The sequence below is a fragment of the Sarcophilus harrisii genome, chromosome 3 (assembly GCF_902635505.1).
Source record: "Sarcophilus harrisii chromosome 3, mSarHar1.11, whole genome shotgun sequence".
Classification (NCBI taxonomy): domain Eukaryota; kingdom Metazoa; phylum Chordata; class Mammalia; order Dasyuromorphia; family Dasyuridae; genus Sarcophilus; species Sarcophilus harrisii.
In genome coordinates, this window is record NC_045428.1 from 217258369 (window position 1) to 217277089 (window position 18721).

General features: G+C 33.9%; 1 protein-coding gene across 2 annotated transcripts in view; it reads left to right on the forward strand.

Moving 5' to 3' along the window:
- LOC105749995 (interleukin-3 receptor subunit alpha) overlaps nt 1-18721 on the forward strand; it is a 47876-nt gene that overhangs the window by 21843 nt on the left and 7312 nt on the right. For both annotated transcript variants that reach the window (XR_001120833.3, XM_012546125.3), the window contains exons 5-9: nt 87-216; nt 304-485; nt 2445-2569; nt 5906-5932; nt 10767-10893. Coding sequence is in view for 1 of the 2 variants with exons in the window: in XM_012546125.3 (XP_012401579.1) it covers nt 87-216; nt 304-485; nt 2445-2569; nt 5906-5932; nt 10767-10893 (591 nt within the window). In the remaining variant the exon portion in view is untranslated. The remainder of the gene's footprint in view (nt 1-86; nt 217-303; nt 486-2444; nt 2570-5905; nt 5933-10766; nt 10894-18721) is intronic.

Below are 18721 nucleotides of genomic sequence, written 5' to 3' on the forward strand. Positions count from 1 at the left end.
TAGAATGTTTAACATATTTTTTGAATTTTTCATCACACTCAAAACTAAAGAAAATAAAATATTTTCTTTTACTTCCATCTTCCTAGGAGAAGAAGGGACCACTAAAGAAAATGTGTCCTGTGAGATTCATGATGCAAATTTCATGGGCTGCAAATGGACAGTGAGGAATACTCCAGGAGATATCCATTATCAATTTTTTTACTCACAATCCCCACTGTAGGTTTTGGCTTGGAGGGAAATCTTTTTACAATTCTATCAAAGTTTTTTTTTTAATCTTTCAAAGCAATACTTTGGCTATTTCAGGACTTTTGTGAATAGAGAATGTCCAAATTACAAGACAGATTCTGAAGGCAGACGTGTTGGATGTCATTTTGATAACCTCTCAGAATTCCCAAACCCTTACCCATATCATTTCCTAGTGACTGGAACCAGCAATGGAAGGGAAGTCCAGTGTACTGATGACAACATTTCACTATGGGATATTGGTAAGAATAATTTATGTTTCTTACATATTTGTGTTAGTGAGACATAGATCGTGTTTTAATTTATAAAGATTGAATGAATGGTTTGGCTTTGTAGAACCTCATAAAATGTACTTCAAGTGGCTCTTCCTGCTTATTCTTGGTTCAACTGAGATAAAATGTGTCTTCCTCATTAATACGCCAACTTTTTCTTTTTTATTATTATTTAACAAAGTCTGTCTTGAAAGTTTTTATTACTATATTACCTTCATTTCCAAATAACTTTTTCTCTCCCCCTTCCCAAAGAATCATCTCCTGGAACAAAGATTTTAAAAGATAGAGTGGGGGGGATGAGGAAAGTAGTTCAGCAAAAACTAAACAATGCAACTTATGTTCTTGTAGTTTCAATCATATTCATCTCTTTGTGACACTATTTGGAGTTTGCTTGGCAAAAATATTGTAACATTTTCTTCTCCACTCATTTTATAAATGAGAAAACAGAGGCAAACAGGATTAAGTGACTTGCCCAGATTCATATAGCTAGCCCAAATTTGAACTCTGGGAAATGAATCTTCTTGACTCTTGGCCTGGTACTCTATCCAGTGTGCCACCTAACTAACCAACACACTTAATACATATTCTGTTTTGGAAAGTACACTCAATATTCCACACTTATAGTTTCCTACCTTTGCAAACTCAGAAGGGAAGTTCATTTTCCTGTATCTTTTCTAGAGATGAATGATTATTATAATTACATAATATTACTGTTGTTGTTTCCATTTACATTGTTATGGTCAGTTGGCACCCTCCTGATTCTGCTCACTTCACTTTGTCACTTCAGTTCATATAACTCTTTCCATGTGTCTCGTTTCATAGTGTTAGGAATCAGTAATATTCCCTTTCATTCATGTCCGAGTTTTACCCTTCGCCAATCAGTGAATATCTACTTCATTCCCAGAACTATGCTAGTACAAAAGGTAATACTATAAATATTTTAGTCTATGTGGGGACTTCTCCTTCTTCCCCATTTTGGGATATAGGTTTAGCAATGGAACACTTTTTCGTGTGGAGGAAAACAGGAAAAAACATGAAAGGAGAAAGTTGAAATGTGTTCAAATCAGTCCTCAAACATTTTTTTAAGTACCTTGCACTTCTTCCATTGAAGTAAATTAGCAATTCATTCATAATTTCCAGTGTTAGAAGTTTCTTTAGAAAAATTAGAAAGTTCCTTGGGGCACTGAAAGATTAAATAAACCTTGGGGCACTGAAAGATTAACTAAATTGGCTATGATTACATCAAGGGGCAGGTGGGTCATTCAGGGAATAGAGCACCAGGCCCTTGAAGATCTGAATTCAAATATGGCCTGAGATACTTGCTAGTTGTGTGACTTCAGGCAAGTCATTCAACTCCTTTTTGTTTCACTTCCTTACCTGAAAAATAAGGCCCCCTGGGAGAAGGAAATGGCAAGCCACTCTTCTTTGTCAAGAAAATCCCCTGGACACAACTGAATAACTACAGCAAGGATCACTAATATAAGAGTCTGGAAACAAATATTTATTAAGCACTTGCTATATGCAAGGCACAAAACTACAGAACATAAAAAGACAGAAACAAACAAACAAACAACTGAGTCCCTATCCTCAAGGAGTTAACTGTTGGAGATATAAAGAAAGGTTTAATCTGTCCCTATTCTTTAGCTGTTCACAATCTAATGGGGGAGACTACATAAAACAACTATGTACAAACAAGATACATATAGGATAAACTGGAAATAATAAATAGAGGGAAGATTGTAGCATTAAGGAAGATTGGGAAGCACTCAAAACCTATCATAATGTGATCACTTCTATTTCCTGTATTCTTACATCACAAGTCTAGTTTCTATCCCTAGGGACTGTGGTAAATAGATACTTTCCAAGCTATCTATAAGGAAAGTATTGACTTCTCTATTATCCATTACAATGTCTATGTTTCTATTTCAGAAATATTTAAACCACCAAATGTCACCATAAATTGTACAAGTCTTAGATGTAGACTGCAGTGGCAGATACCCAAAACAATACAATTTCAGGACAATGCCTTTGAATATCAGCTTCAAATTCAAAAGGTAATTTTTTTCTCACTTCTTAAATTATACTCCATGATATATGTTGCTTACATTGTGTGTTTTGAAAAATCAATTTACCTCAATCCAACTGTCTTTCTTGTCAGAATAATTCTGTTCCAAAAACTTGCTTCAATCTGAACAATTTTACCTTTTTGTTGTTATTTTCTCTTCTGTAAGGTACAAGAATAGTTTTCTGTCTTTTTTTTCAAAATGGAAATCAAACATCAACAATGAGAAATTAATCCTTGGATGATATAAAAGAATATCCTAACAGTAAAAAAAGTGCAAGAATAGTTATTCTCACCTTAATAAATAACAGGGCACAATATCTCTTCACCAACATTTCCAACCCATCTTCACTTCATTTATTCCAATCTGGTTTTTCTTCTTGCCAAGGTCTTGATTTTTGTCCTTTCCCATATCCAATAGAATTTTGCCCCTTCAATCATTCCTTATTTTTCTGTCATCATAATTCTCTCACCATCCACTGACTCTCTCCCCTCAACCTACAAAAATGCCTAGGTATCTCCAGGTCTCTTATTTCTTTCACAAACTCCAAAAAATATGGTCTCATTTTCTCTTCATTTATTATTCCTTTAAGGTCTGGTTTCTAATCCATCTCTACTTTCCAAAGTTGCCAGTGTTCTCTTATCAAACAAATCCAATGTTGTTGTTGTTGTTTTTTCTGTCTATTATTTTAGTTGACCTCTGTACAACTTTTGATTCATAGATTACCCTTTTCTCCAGGATGCTTTCCCTTCCATTTGTTTCTGATCTTTCTCCTGCTCCTTGTTCTATCTATGATGTCCTACCTATATATCTACCTATTTGTCCTACCTCAATCTCCTGTTGGGTCATCATCTTTCTCTTAAAGATCAAATACAATTTTTTCAAGGTTCTATATTTTCAAGGTTCTTCTTCCTTTCTGTCCTTCTATGGGTTCTCTCTTGATCATCTCAACAACTCCCATGAGTATATCTTGTTTTTTTCTGTTTGTTTGTATACCATTGTTTTCATGTAGTTTCTTTTAGACTGTGAGCTTCATGAGAGCAGAGACTGCCTTTTACTTTTCTTTATCTACTCAGTCCTTAGTATAGGTCATGGAACTTAGTAAAAGTTTGTTGAGTATTTAACTTATTTTGTTGGCCCAAGGAACACCCAGATAAGAAGAGGCCATTTTCTAATGTAGGCTGATACTTTCTCTGAAACTTTTGGAGTTTTGGAGAATTGCTTAGTTTTTCTTTTCTTTTCTTTTTGAAGAAGATATCCTTCTAGAATAATAATAGTTGTAATGTTTTCAAATTATTTTATATGCATTATCTCATTTGGTGGTGCTATTATCTTCATTTGTTATTATATTCATTTTATAGTTGCAGAACCCAAGGGTAGGGGAAGTTAAAAAAAAAACCTCAACCAAACTTGTCTATGATCATATAGCTAGTAAATAGTTGACACAGAATTCAGATCTTTCTGACTCCAGGTCCAGTTTTATCCACCTACCTATCTCCTTAACCACATTCCAGTCATAATTCATATCTCACCAAAAGCAATGTGATCTCTAGTTTGCTTAATTACCCAGACCTTATACTTTATAAATACAAATTCTAGAGGTCATAGGTTTCCTTCTGTTCTGTCTTTCCCCCAGTTATTGTCTATTAATTGCTGGTCTTCTGCATTGATTTTCTTCTTCCTCTGCTGTAAGTGTAAATTTGGGTGATATCTGACTTAGTAAACTTATTACTGGCAGCTTTCTTTTCCTCTTTCTGCTATTGAATAAAGACTTAGACAGCATGGTTATCAAATTTTTAGATGACATGATACTAATATCTTGTATAACAGAAGCAAACTCAAAAAACATCTCATGGGCAAAAATTGTGGGCTGAATCTAATAAAATGACATTTAATATAGGATATGGGAAATAAGTTTAGCAGCAATTCATATGACAGAAAAAAACAAAAAACAAAAGTGAGTTCTTAAAATAGCAAGCTCAATGTATAAGGCAACATGAGTGAAAAACAAAACAAAACAAACAATGCCAACAGATTCAAGTTTAGGCTATGTAAATAGAGAAATAGTTTCCAGAATGACTCACTATCATATCACATGTAGAATATTGTGTTCATAATTAGAAGCCTCTTTTAGAAAGGACTCTGATGAACTAGATTATACAGAGGATATTGATTAGGATAGGTAAGGGAATATTGAACATGACTCAGAATGATTGGTTGAAGAAATTGGATATGCAAAGATGAGGAAAATTCAAGGACAATGTACTAAATGCCTTCTAGGATTTCCTAGATTGATGATAGAATTTAGAGCCAGAAGAATGGTGTCAAGAGGAAGAAGAATGTGAATTGTTTTCTTTGACCCAACAGGTCCCAGGTACAGTATATAAAATAGGTGGAAATTACTGCTGAAGAAAACAACTGATTCTTTCATTTTAGCCAAATTAATCATTCCATTTTTATTAATGTAGCAATATTCTGCTAGAAGGAAGCGAGATGGCAGAATGGATGAAATGCTGGCCCTGGAGTCAGAAGGATCTGAGTTCAAATTCTATTTTAGATATTAGCAGTGTGATGCTGGGCAAGTCACTTCATCCTATTTTCCTTAGTTTCCTCATCTATAAAATAAGCTGAGGAAGGAAATGTCAAAACTACTTTATGATCTTTGTCAAGAAAACCCCAAATGGGATCACAAAGAATTGAACATAACTAATTGTAATTCTGCTTGGAAAGAGAAATAGATACTAGAAACTGCTAATCAGTGAGAAAAATTCTCCTTCCCAGGCAATTTTGCAACTCACATTTTATGTTAATCTTAAAAGAAAAAGTAAATGTACATAAATAAATTTAGATCTGAAAATACTATTTTGCCTTTGTTTTATTTTCCCCTAATCTTTTTTTCTCCAAATTAATTTTTTATTAGTTTGTCTAGATCTATAAAGTATTCCTTGATAGTTCAATTGGTATAGCAATAATTCTATAAATTAAAATATTATCATTTTTATTAAATGCATATCATGCAATCAAAATTTAATAATTTCTTGACTTCAAATTCACTGCTTTCGTATTCTCTGTAGAAGTGAACTTGAAAAGAATGAAAAATACCATGGTTAAATCATTTTAATTCACTTTGGGTTTTGGTACAATTGTCCACAGGCAGTTATAACTTCAGGATTTTCCCCAGTTTTCCATATTTTCTCATTCCTATTAGAGGTTGTATTGGCTGTCCTGAAAATGTGGAAGAAATTAGGGAGATTATTTGCCATGGGGAGTAGAATTCAAGCTACTTATTTGCTTTGCTTTTTGTTGTTGTTGTTGTTGCTTTTGCAGATTGGTGACAAGAATTTCTCTGAAGTGGTGAGTATTATTTTGTCTAACATCACTGAACTTTTGTCTCCAAAACAATAACAAATCATTCATAGCTATTTCACTTCTATTTATATAACTAACTTAGTTGCATTTATTTAGTGTATTAGTTAGAAAATTGCGTCAAAATATAATTGGGTTTTTCTGGATAGCCACAGCCAGGTAGATAGAAAATTCCCCTGCAGGGACTTTTCCTTCTCAGGATAACAGAATAAGTAAAGACTTAGAAAGATGCTAGACCTCCACTACTAAGGTTAGACTAACTGAACTCTTATCTCTCTATATTTTTTAATGAACACTAGATGTTTATACTGAGTATGTCTTCAGCAGATGCAATATCTGTGTTATAAATTTTAAGATGATATTGACGTATAGCTACTTTTTAAAAAATCTTGACTTCACTTTTGGATGCATCCAAGGTGGAGGATGGAGAGGAGGGAGAGAGGGAGAGGAAGAAGTAGGAGGTTGATATTAATTATTGAAATTCCAAATTTCCATTATTGTAAGATCTTGTAAATTTGGCTTAGGTCTTATGGATCTAATAATTAATAATAATTATAGGAAGATTTCTATGAAGTAATTTGCTTTAGTAAAAACTTAAATGAGAAGTTAATTAGAAAAAATATTATATTTGGTAATTAAATGGAGAATAAAAAAGAAAATCAATTTTAAAAGAATTTAATTGTACTTTCATCTTGCCTCTGAATCTTCCAGAGTCATCTTTGTGTTTACTAACTGCCCATAAGGCCATTTTACATCCAAATCTGGTCTCTGGAACATTTAAGGGAATTATGATAAACATGTTATACCTGCTTCCTTGAGGGGAGATGGATTTATATCCATTACACATTTTACACTTTTAAATTTAATCCACATCAAAGAGAGAGAATGGGAGAGAAAGAGAGAGAGAGCGCGCGCGAGAGAGAGAGAGAGAGAGAGAGAGAGAAAGAGAGAGAGAGACTGATAGAGAGACAGAGAGAGAGAGAGAGAGAAACAGACAGACAGAGACAGAGAAAGAGACAGAGAGACAGAGACAGAGAAAGAGACAGAGAGAAAGAGAGAGAGAAGGGGGGAGGGAGAAGGAAAGGGAGAAGGACACAGGGAAGGAGAAAGAGGGTGGAACAGAGAGGGAAGGAGAGAAGGAGGGAAGGGGGAAATAGCAGGAGGTTAAAATGAATTACTTTACCTTAAGTTTAAAAATGTTTGCACATATACACAAAAATCAATGCTGCCAAAATTAGAAGGAAAGGAAGAAATGGGGGATGCAGGAGAATTCACAGAAAGTTTTTCTGTTGAAGAGTTAATTTCTCAAATACATATGGAACTGATCCAAATTTAAAAAACAAGACCCATTCTTAAATTGAGAAATGTTAAAAAAAATATGAACAAGCAATTAAAAATTATTTAATTTTAAAATTGCTTTTAAAGCCCCAAATTGTCTTCCTTCTTCCTTCCCTAAATCACACTACAGAAGGTCAGCATTTCACACACACACACACACACACACACACACACACACACACTAACTCCCATATATGTATGTTTGTATAATATGTATATTTACATTTATCAGTTTTTTCTTTGGAGATAAGTAACATCTTCTTTCATAGATCCTTTTTATTACAATACTTAGAATGACTTGGTTGTTCCTAGTTATTATATAGTTCTCAGTATATTATTCCCAGTACTCAAACAATACTTCTGTTTTTGTATATATTTTCTTGCTTCTACTTATTTTACTTTTCATTATTTCACCCAAATCTTTCCATGCTTTTCTAAAATCAACCTGCTTAATCATTTCTTATTACACATTAATATTCCATCACAATCATATACCACAACTTGTTTAACCATTACCCTGCTGATGGACATTCCCTCAATTTCCAGTTCTTTGCCACCAGAAAGAGAACTGCTTTTAATATTTTAGAAATCTAGGTTCTTTTTCTTTTTGACTTGATCACCTTGGGAAATAAGAAATAGAAGTATTGCTAGATTAAATGGTTTATAATTCAGTATCTTTTTAATTATAAGTCCAAATTGTTCTCTGGAATGGCTAGTTACCTCACAATTCTATCAAAAGGGTATTGGGGTCTCAGCTTTTTTATATCCCCTCTAATATTTGTCTTTTCCCCCTTCTACCATGCTAACCAATCTAATAAGTATAAAATAATACCTTAAAGTTGTTTTAATTTACATTTCTCTAATCAATAATACTGTAGAACATTTTTACATGAATATATATATATCTTTGATTTCTTTATCAAAAAAAACTGCTTGCATATATCATTTGACTATCAGTTGGTGAATCATTAATATTCTTAAATATTTGCAAAGTTCTCTATTTATTTGAAATATGGAACATTTATCCAAGAAGCTATCTATAAAGTTTTCTCCTCCCTCTCCCTACCCCTGTTTACTATTTTCCTTTTGATTTTATTTGTACAAAATCCTTAAAATATGATGTGATCAAAATTATCTATTTTGCATCAAACAGTGCCCCCTACCTCTTGTTTATTTCAAAATTTTCTCCTATCTGATCTTAAAGATTTGATAGGTAATATTCTAAGAATTAGAATTCTTCTGATTTACTTATGATATTTCCATTTCTATATAGATCACATACCCATCTTGGCCTTATCTTTATAAATGGCATAAGATATTGGTCTGCACCCAATTTTTGCCAGATTTCTTACCAGTTGTTCCCATGATTTTTTAATCAAATAGTGTTTTTTTTTATCCCCAAAGCTTATTATTATATCTTTTCATTTCTCAAACTCAAGATTATTATAACATTACATTTATATTGTATGTCTACTTTGTTCCTCTGATCTGCCTTTTCATTTTGTAGCCAGTACCAGATAGTTTTGGTAATTGCCACTTTACAATACACTAAGTTGATACTGCTAAACTTCTTTCTTTTACATTTTTTGTTAAGAATTTTCTCACTTTTTTCTAGCTCAATAAATTTTTTTTGGTAATTAATAGGGATGGCATTTAATAAGTGTATTATTTTAGGTAAAGTTGTCATTTTTGTTCTATTGTCTCTGCCCACCCATAACAATTAATATTTTTCCAATTATTTGAATATGACTATAAAAAGTTTGACAATTTTGTTCATGAAGTTCCTGAATTTGTCTTATCAGATATACTCCCCCAAAATTTATGCTATCTATAGTTATTTTAAATGATCCCTTATGATTTTCTTGGTAAGGTCTAGTTGGTGATATATAGACATGCTGATGATTTATGTGGGTTTATATTATATATTATTACATTGCCAAAGTCAATTTAAAAAAATTGCATTTATTTATTCTTTTAAAAATTATTTATTTAAAACTAAATACAAAATAAGAAAAAAATAGAAGAAAGAAAAAGAAAAAACAAAACAAACTATTGTCATGTGCCCAGCAGAACATCAGAGAGGATTCAAAATACATAACAATAAATTTCCATTTTAAGAAAGCATATATGTGGTAATCAAAGACATTATATTAATGACTGTCCATTTTTGCTTCCTTGTAGATTATTATTCTGTTCTCTGCTTACTTTGGTCTTTCCCCCCTTTTATCCTCTCCACATCACTCAAGTATGCTACAGTTAAACACAGAAAAACAGACAAACACACTTATACTTTGCTAAAATTATTAATTGCTTCATTTAGTTTTTTAACTGACTAGGACTCTAGGAATGACTAATTGATGTATATGATAGTGATGGAATACTATTGTGCTTTGAGAAAAGATGAAGGAGATGTTTGCAGAAAAGCAGGAAAGACTTTTTTTTTTTTTTTAAATTTAATAGCCTTTTATTTACAGGTTATATGCATGGGTAACTTTACAGCATTAACAATTGCCAAACCTCTTGTTCCAATTTTTCACCTCTTACCCCCCCACCCCTCCCCTAGATGGCAGGATGACCAGTAGATGTTAAATATATTAAAATATAAATTAGATACACAATAAGTATACATGACCAAAACGTTATTTTGCTGTACAAAAAGAATCAGACTTTGAAATATTGTACAATTAGCTTGTGAAGGAAATAAAAAATGCAGGTGGGCATAAATATAGGGATTGGGAATTCAATGTAATGGTTTTTAGTCATCTCCTAGAGTTCTTTCTCTGGGCATAGCTGGTTCAGTTCATTACAAGCAGGAAAGACTTATGTGAGCTGATGCAATGAGCAGAATCAGGAGAACATTATACACATAGTAAGAGCAATATTATAAAGATAATCAACTGTGAAAAACTTGGATTCTCAAATCAGTACAATGATCTATGATAATGTCAAAATACTCATAATGAAAAAATGCTATATACCACCACAGAGAGAATCAATTAGATTGAAACATTTTTAAAAAATCATTTTTCTTGCTTTTTTTTTTTCTTGTATAGGAAATGACTTCATATGTATAGGCATGACTTCATATGTATCATTGGTATTATATTTTTTGCCTTTTCAATAGATGAGAAAGGGCCTGGAGAAAGGGAGAGAATTTGGAACTGAAAATAAAAATTAAATTTTATCTGCATTTTCAACACTTTGTCCATCACTTCCTTAAGTGTAGCAAGCAATAAAACAAAGAATCAAGTCTTGATTTGTATAATTTTCTGATTTCTGAAATGTAAATGCTCATATTGAAAATTTAACAATTGACTCTTTGCAAACAAGTTAGAACTGACTCCAGCACGCCCCTGAATCAAATCCTCTTCCTCCTGGAATCATATAGTTTTCTTTATATACCTACTTCTAGCATTTAGAAGACATTTGTATTGTTGTCAGTGAGTATGTGGACAGATATTTTAAAAATTATTTTATTTTCAAGGTCTTTAATATTAAAAGAACAACAAACTATGACTACACAATTAGTTATGGAAAATATACTGTGAAAATAAGAACAAGAAAGTTGTTTTATAAAAATTGGAGTGAATGGAGTGAGCCCCAAGAATTTGGTAAGTGTGCTACTTTTTAATTTTAACACACATGTTGTGGAGGCAGGGTGGGGGGGATTTGATTGGTATATCTCCCATATGGCTGCCATAGGAGCCATGGGAAAGGATATATGAATCAAGCAGCCAAAGTTCTCAAGCCCAATTTCATGGAAAGTGTTGTAATCTAAGCCTTCACACTGTGGAGAAACATCAGAGCTTATAGATAAAATGTTGTTCTTGGGTTCATATCCTGCTTTCTACAGTTATTAGCCATGTGATCATGAGCAAGTAAATGTCTTTGAGCCTCAGACAAGTCTCTAAGACAACAAATTATAGATGTGAGGTGTGATCTTCAAAGATTTAGAACTGAAAGGAACTTTAGAAAAGACCTTATGTATAAGGTAAGCAAGGAAACTACTAACAATGTTGCTTATCTTGGAAAAGATTGAATTTCTAGTGTTTTATACTTGAAAAATAAAACAAAACCAAAAATACCAAACAAAAAAACCTCAGATTTAAAAAAAGAAAAAAATTTGAGCGGGCCAAAAAGATTAAAAAAAAAATGCTAATAAATCTGCCAGATTTTCATGGAGAGGTGACCCTGAAATTGAATCTCCTCTAGTACAAGCACTTCATTTTTTATAATTTACAAAACTGGGAAGAAGTGAAGTAACTTGTCAAAAGTCAAACATAAGTAGAATTAGAATTTGAACTCAAGACTTTTGATTCCAAATACAATTCATGTTCATTATGTTTCAAAATTGTGTACCATTCTTCTAAGCACTAATTTCTTAACCATATTCTTCTTTTGTAATGTGATTTTTTTTCTTGTAAATATATCTCCCCTTTGAAATATTCTTTGGATTAAGCCACTGATCATTTAATTGCTTTTCCTTCTTTATTTTCTTCTTACTTTTCCCATGCTCAGATAATTGGGAACTTGAACTGTGAATGATTCTGTTCCTTGGTAATAAAGGACTGTATATGCTTAGAGTGCCTCAGATGACATCTCTCTGTGGAAGATGCTAGAGAAGAATTGGCTTTTCTCTTCAAGGAGGAACCTAGGAGGGAGGTGGTGTTTTTCCATAGGAGAATGGTCATGATAGATAGGAGAATTTCTCCCCTTCCATACACACTATTATCTTATATGTTAATGAATCTGTTATGCCATGATATGGATGTGAAATGATTTAGTAGAGCAATTTCTAGTTTTAAATGATGTGTTTGATATCTAGTACCAAATGATGAGATTGATGTAGGCACCAAATGTAGGAGTTCAGTCATGTAAAGAATTCACAATGGCCATTCTATTTGCCAAGAGGTCAGTTTATTTAGGAGAAGAGGTTACAGACAAAATGAAGAGAAACAATAGAGCTCAGAGAGCATATACCTAGCAAGAAAAGGGTTTTTCACAATTAATAAGGGAAAGGACAAGTTCCCTAGTGAAACTCACAATTAACTAGGAGAAAGGAAACATCCCATTATGTGGGAGTATAACATTGACTGGCAAGCTAAATCCTGAAAGAGTTAGTTAGTTATAAGAGGGAGAAAGACACCACGAGGCAGAGTGCTTTGGTGGGCTATAACCCCAAAAGGGATTCATTAAAAATGAAATGGGCCACAGACAGATTTATAGGGGAAATTTAACCTCGGGGGTTTGATATAACTTGGCTTTTATGCTAAACACAGCAAGGTAGGGCTACCCATGACCTACACAGAGAGTGGTTGATTATTGGTGATTGATAAGATTGAACTGATTTCCCTACTTGCCTCAAGGCATAATTTTGTCAGTACTTCAGTCTTTCTGTCAACTTGACTTAGTAACCCAGAACCTTATCAGATGTGCACAAATCATTACTCATCCACTCATCCAGTTCATCCTGTTCAGCTCTCATCCATATCTTCCCAAGCACTAATCCAATTAGCTCTGCCCAATATATGTAGGGTCCTCTTTGCTTTCTCTTGACATCTAGTAGAGACTGATCATTTATTCAACAATTAGTTCTTGTTCTTGCCACATAAACAGCCCATTTTCTTTTTTTTGATTATACATATACATATTTTTATAACATCCTTTACTCTTGTTCTCCCTTGTAGTTTCTATACATTATGAATTGCAGTTTGCTCACACCTACACTCTATCTCTTCACTACCCTCTGAGAATTACTGTTTTAATATTTTAGTGACTGGTGTTCCATAGCACCCAACCAATCAACCAGACCAGTAGAATACTGGTATTGAAAAATGATGTAAATTGTGTTCCCTTTAACCTTTGGGGCCCTCCAGATGTAAACTGTGTCCCCTTTGGAATGACTCTCAAATCCTGGGAAACGCACACCTTTCCCAGACAACAGTTCCCTTAAGTTAAGTAGTCTCATTCAATTGGAGATCTTGGCCAGGAGCATAATCACCACTTTCTATTAGTCCCTCAAACTGCTCCCAGCTCAGGGCCTAGGAAAACTCTGAAAAAGCCTTGGAAGGCTAAATAAAAGACGACTCAGAACCTAGAATCTTGCCAAAAGTCCTAAAAGGATTTTGCCCACTACTGAAGATATTTTCTTCTCAGTGTAACCCACCTTTGCCAAATTCCTAATCAATAAGGCCCACTAAGAAAACTGTTTTCCTAGCAAGCTATCTTCTTAGTGTAAATAAATTCCATTCTTTGCCATGAACTTTGTGCCTGTTTTTATTGGGGTTTTCGAATTCTTTCACAAAGTCTGCCACTGGCCAAGGGGATTCCCTTGCTATTAGGGGATATCTTAACCTCAATTCTTGCACTTCATCAAAAAGATGAGCCTTCATTTCCAGAAGTTTGGAATTATCAAAGGATTTTTGTAGTTTCCTATAAGAAATTCAGTCTGCTCCTGAACTGATTCTTCAGTAATCAAGTGCTCAGGATAAGTATTTGCCAAAAGACTACTATTAAAAAATTGTAGCTTATGCACCAGTGTGTGTGTGTGTGTGTGTGTGTGTGTGTGTGAGAAAGAGAGAGAGAGAGAGAGAGAGAGAGAGAGAGAGAGAGAGAGAGAGAGAGAGAGAGAGAGAAAGAGAAAGAGAGAGAGAGAACTTTCATTCTCTTAGCCACATAATGATGAAGAGTCCTAGATTTCTGCAGGATGGTCTTAACATTTCAATAGGAATTTTCCTAGGAGACTCTGGCTAGGCACTTCACCTCAATGTGTATCAGTTTTTTCATTTATATAATGAGTAAAGCTGAAAATTTTAAGAAATTTATAGATATTTTTATACATTATTATTATTTGTTTTTCAAAAAGTTGGGATAATTTACTTTTTGTCCTGTTCAGTTTTCATTTATGATTTCTTGAAATACAGCTCTGAAGAAAAACACAAACAAACCCACAAACTTAAAAAAAAGCTCATTGTGTTACAAAAAGATCTATTTAATTAAGCCTTTAAATTCACTCTGGCTTTCACTGAAAGGCCAATAATAGCCCCCAGTCCAAGTCTCTCAGTGGCTTATTGTTTCAGTTCTGATGATTTAGGATGGGTATAAATAGCATTTGTTTTCTGTTCCCAAGCTTTGAGGATCTTCCCCTTCCAGACTGATATTTTTGTGGTAGTAAATTAGGCCATCTTTTGTCTCAATTCATTGAATGGATGTTGCCTTAGAGAATGAGAAACCTGGAAAAGGCCTTGATTTAGAAAGGTCAAGATTGCTCACTGCAATCTTCAGTCATCTTCACTTTTGTCTTGATAATTCTGAAGGAGAGAGAGTGAGGCTAATGTTTTTGGGGTGCTCAGCCTCTTGAATCCAGTACATGAGCAGGCAAGATATCAATGATGTCTTTGGTCCGCTTCAAGAACAGAGGGTGAACAACAACTCTCACTCTGTGACTTCAATTCCTGATAGGTTCAGTAATCATAATATGGGTCCTAATTATACATGTTCAGATTCCCTCTCTCCTGAACTACAGATACACCTCTCCAACTGCCTACTAAACGTCTCTTTCTGATATGTGATGGAAGTCTTAAATTGCTCATATGTAAAGGAGAAGTCATTATCTTTTCCTCAACTCTCACTACTCTTCTGACCTCCCTTATCTTTGTTCAGGGCAACACCCAGGTTCACAACCTCAGAGTCATCTTTGACTCTCCTTCACTTCCTTATATTGAATCAGTTGCCAAATCATGCTACAACACCCCTTGCATCTATCCTCTGCTTTTTACTCATATCACAACTAGTTTAGTTCAGGTCCCCACTAAGTATCATCTGGAGTACTACAGTAGGTTCCAAATTGGTCTCTTTGCCACTAATTTCTGCTCTCACCAGTTCTTTTTTGTATAGCATCTAGTCAAATTTCTTAAAGTGCAGATGTGACCAGGTCAGGCTTCACTGACTCTGAATTGCCAGTAAGATAAAATACAAACCCCTCTGATCCTTAAAATTCTTCATAATTTGGTTGCATCTTGTCTTTCCAATTATTTTACATTATTCACCTTTGAAAAAGCATTAGATAGATAAAGTACCAAGTTAATAGATAGGAGAGTGGTTTGAGATGTGAAAAACTCAAGAGACATTTCTCTCAGCCAGAAAAAGATGGCACTTATTATGTGACATGGCTCATAGGCTCAATCATATACAATTAATCAAGGTAAAAACATCATGATTAAGCAAGATATTATGAGTAATGTAGACTTTTGAAATTAGAGGGAAGAAGGGGAGAGAGGCAAGGATAAGGAAGAATTAAGGAGTTGTTTGGGAGGGGCTAAGGAGGAGCCAGGGAGGGTCCTACTTTAGAACAACTCCCATGCACAGTGTAGGTAAGAAGTAGAGTATGTATCTAAGTATAGGAAGAAGTAGAGTATGATTTCTAGATATGCAAACTATAGAGTCCTAAATCTGTGTGTGACTATGAAAACAAGATGGACGGGTTAAAGTTACTATTAGAGTTTCTGTTCTACAACATCCTCACACACTCCATGGTACAGGTCAATTGCCCTACTTGCTATTCAGTAGGCTTTTGGAAAAACTGCCCCCATCCTTACCTGGAATAATTTCCCTTCTCTTTCTTGGCATCCCTGAAATGTTTAAGCCCCAGATCAGTTTCTAGCACCTAATAAAATCCTTTCCTTATCCACTTGTTGGTGTTCTGGCTACCCTTAACCTGAATTACTTTGTATTTATTTGTGTATATGTATGTTGCATTTCCTTAGCAAACTATAAATTCATTGAGGGAAGAAACAGTTTTCATTTCCTCATAGTCCCTCATGTTGGCTACAGGGAAATAGTGGACAGAGAACTGGACTCAGAACCAGGAAGACACAAATTCAAGTCCCACCTTTGACATATACTGACTGTGTATTCCTAGGCAAAGATTAATTGCTCAGTGCTCCAGACAAAGCTCTAAATTATAAAAATAAATAAACAAAAATAGGTGCTAATTTGTATTGGTAACAGTTTCTTCATCCAGAGAGTTCCCTACATTGAAGGGGCTGGAGCCAGTATGGAGTGAAACCAGGAATTTGTTTTGACTCTCCTGGTTTCCATAGGAAACAACATGAAACCAAACCTCTGAGCAAGTTCTGGAATGACAGAGCCTTTGAAGAGATGGAATGAAACAATTTTCCATCACAGGATATCTTGGAAGGACTTCAGGAAAGGTCAGTCTTACTTGGGTAAAAGGGGAAATGCAACCCAGCTGAGACAATAATGTCCGGGCAAGTCAGCAGGAGGGTCTTAATTACAGCATGGATCAACAATCAAGATTCCTCAATCCTAGTTTAATGGAATAATAGCACACTATACCAGTAGATGCAGCCTCCAGTCCCAGTGCAGAAGGCAAATTGCCAGCCTGAGAAACCAGGCAACAAAAGGCAGGATCAGTTTGGGCTATATCCAGCACACACTTTGAGCAAGTCAGCAAATATAGGGGACTTCTGTAAACCAAAGCTCAAAGCTGCACAAGAAGCTTGAGATAACACTCTCTGTGCCACAGGAGTAGAACTCAACTTTAAGTCATGAAATAGGAAGAAAATAAAAAGAAGGAAAGAAAATGAATAATAAATGAAAAAGAACCTTGAGCATAGAAAGCTACTATGATGACTGGGAAGATCAACTTAGAAGAGGACAAAATACCTACATGCAAAATCTCAAAGTGGGATATGAATCAGTCTCAAGGCCAAGGAGCCTTCTTGGAAGAGCTCATAAAGTATTTTAAAAGTCAAATAAGAGAAGTAGAAGAAAAACTGGGAAAAGAAATTAAAGGGATGCAAAAAATAGTCCATAGCTTGGAAGAGGAATGACAAAAATCAACTGAAGAGAACAATTTGTCAAAAATTGTAATTAACCAAATGCAAAAAACAACAATAACAGTTAAAAAAAAACCCAACACTGAAGAAAATAATATCTTTTAAAAATACAAAATTAAAATCATTTAAAAAAAACCTCAAGATTATGAAAAAAGTTAACTAACTAGGAAAGGAGATCCAGAGTCTTAAAGAAAAAAATAACTTTTTGAAAATTAGAATTGAGCAGAAAGACAGGAATAGTAAATGCATTTTTTTTCAGATCATGCTGCAATAAAAATTACATTCAATGAAGGGCCAGGAAAAAATATACTAAAATTAATTGGAAATTAAGCAATCTAATCCTGAAGAACGAGTGGGTCAAACAGCAAATCATTGAAACAATCAATAATTTTACCCAAGAGAATGACAATGAAACACAGAATTCCCTATACCAATGAAATCATAGTTCAAGGATCAATCCCTGTCCCTATTGCCTAGTACTGTTCCTGGCCCATATCTGTCTATTGAATGTTTGTTGAATTGAACTTGTTAACAGTATTAAAAAATGACCAAAGAGGCACAGCAGCTTTATAGTCGATATTAACTCTAAACAAATAAAAAAAACAGAGAGCTCACATAGTTTATCAAAAACCACAGTTAACTTTAAAAACTAAAGTAAAACAAAACAAAACAAAACAAAAAGCTAACAATAATTATTAGCAAAAAACTTTCTTTATTCCATTGTAGGAAGCCTGGGCCTTAGTTCTGGAAAACAAGGTATCTTCTAATAGTACAAAGAGAGAAATGATTTTGGCGTGGGGATCCTGACAGATTGAATTGACATGGCAAAGCAAGGGTGTATAAATAGGCAATTATTAATGAAAATGTGATTGTGGTACAGTTTTTCAATGCATGTACAAAATTTTGGATGAGTCTCAATGATTTATTCTTAGTAAATAGATGAAAATTACTTTAGTAAACCCCATGTTCTTTGAGGTCAGGACTTGTTTTTGTTTTTATATTCCTTACATCTGAACAAGTGTCTTACACATACTACATGCTTTATAAGTGTTTATTGAATTGAGATGAATTTTTTCTACGTTGGATCATAAAATCTGAAATGTTATAAAAGAAAAAATGTATAAAAATATTTATAAAGGCAAGGTCCAAAAAGCAAATTAATAGAGCACAGACAGAATTTACAAGCTGTAGGAGACGATATGGAAAAGAGATTATCATATAATATGTGATTCTAGGTGACACTAGGGAAATTGTAAAGATTTTGAGTATATGAGTAACATGAGAAGATTTATGCTTTGTATATCTGAGTTGTTTTGATTAAATGTAAAATGTAAAAAGTATTTAAATTGATTTTAAGATGAAAAATTTCCCTGAACTTTCCTGTTTCTGAAATTAGTTGACATAGTAGTTGGAAAGCAAAAATCTGGGATTGGGAGGAAGAATCTATGCCTTAGAAAGATTATTCTAGTAGCTGTTTGAAGAACTAATTGGAAAAATGAATAAAGGTGGAAGGAGAAGATTTTGGGTTAATATAAAGAAAATGTTCCTAGCAATTGATACCATTCAAAAATGGTTTTAG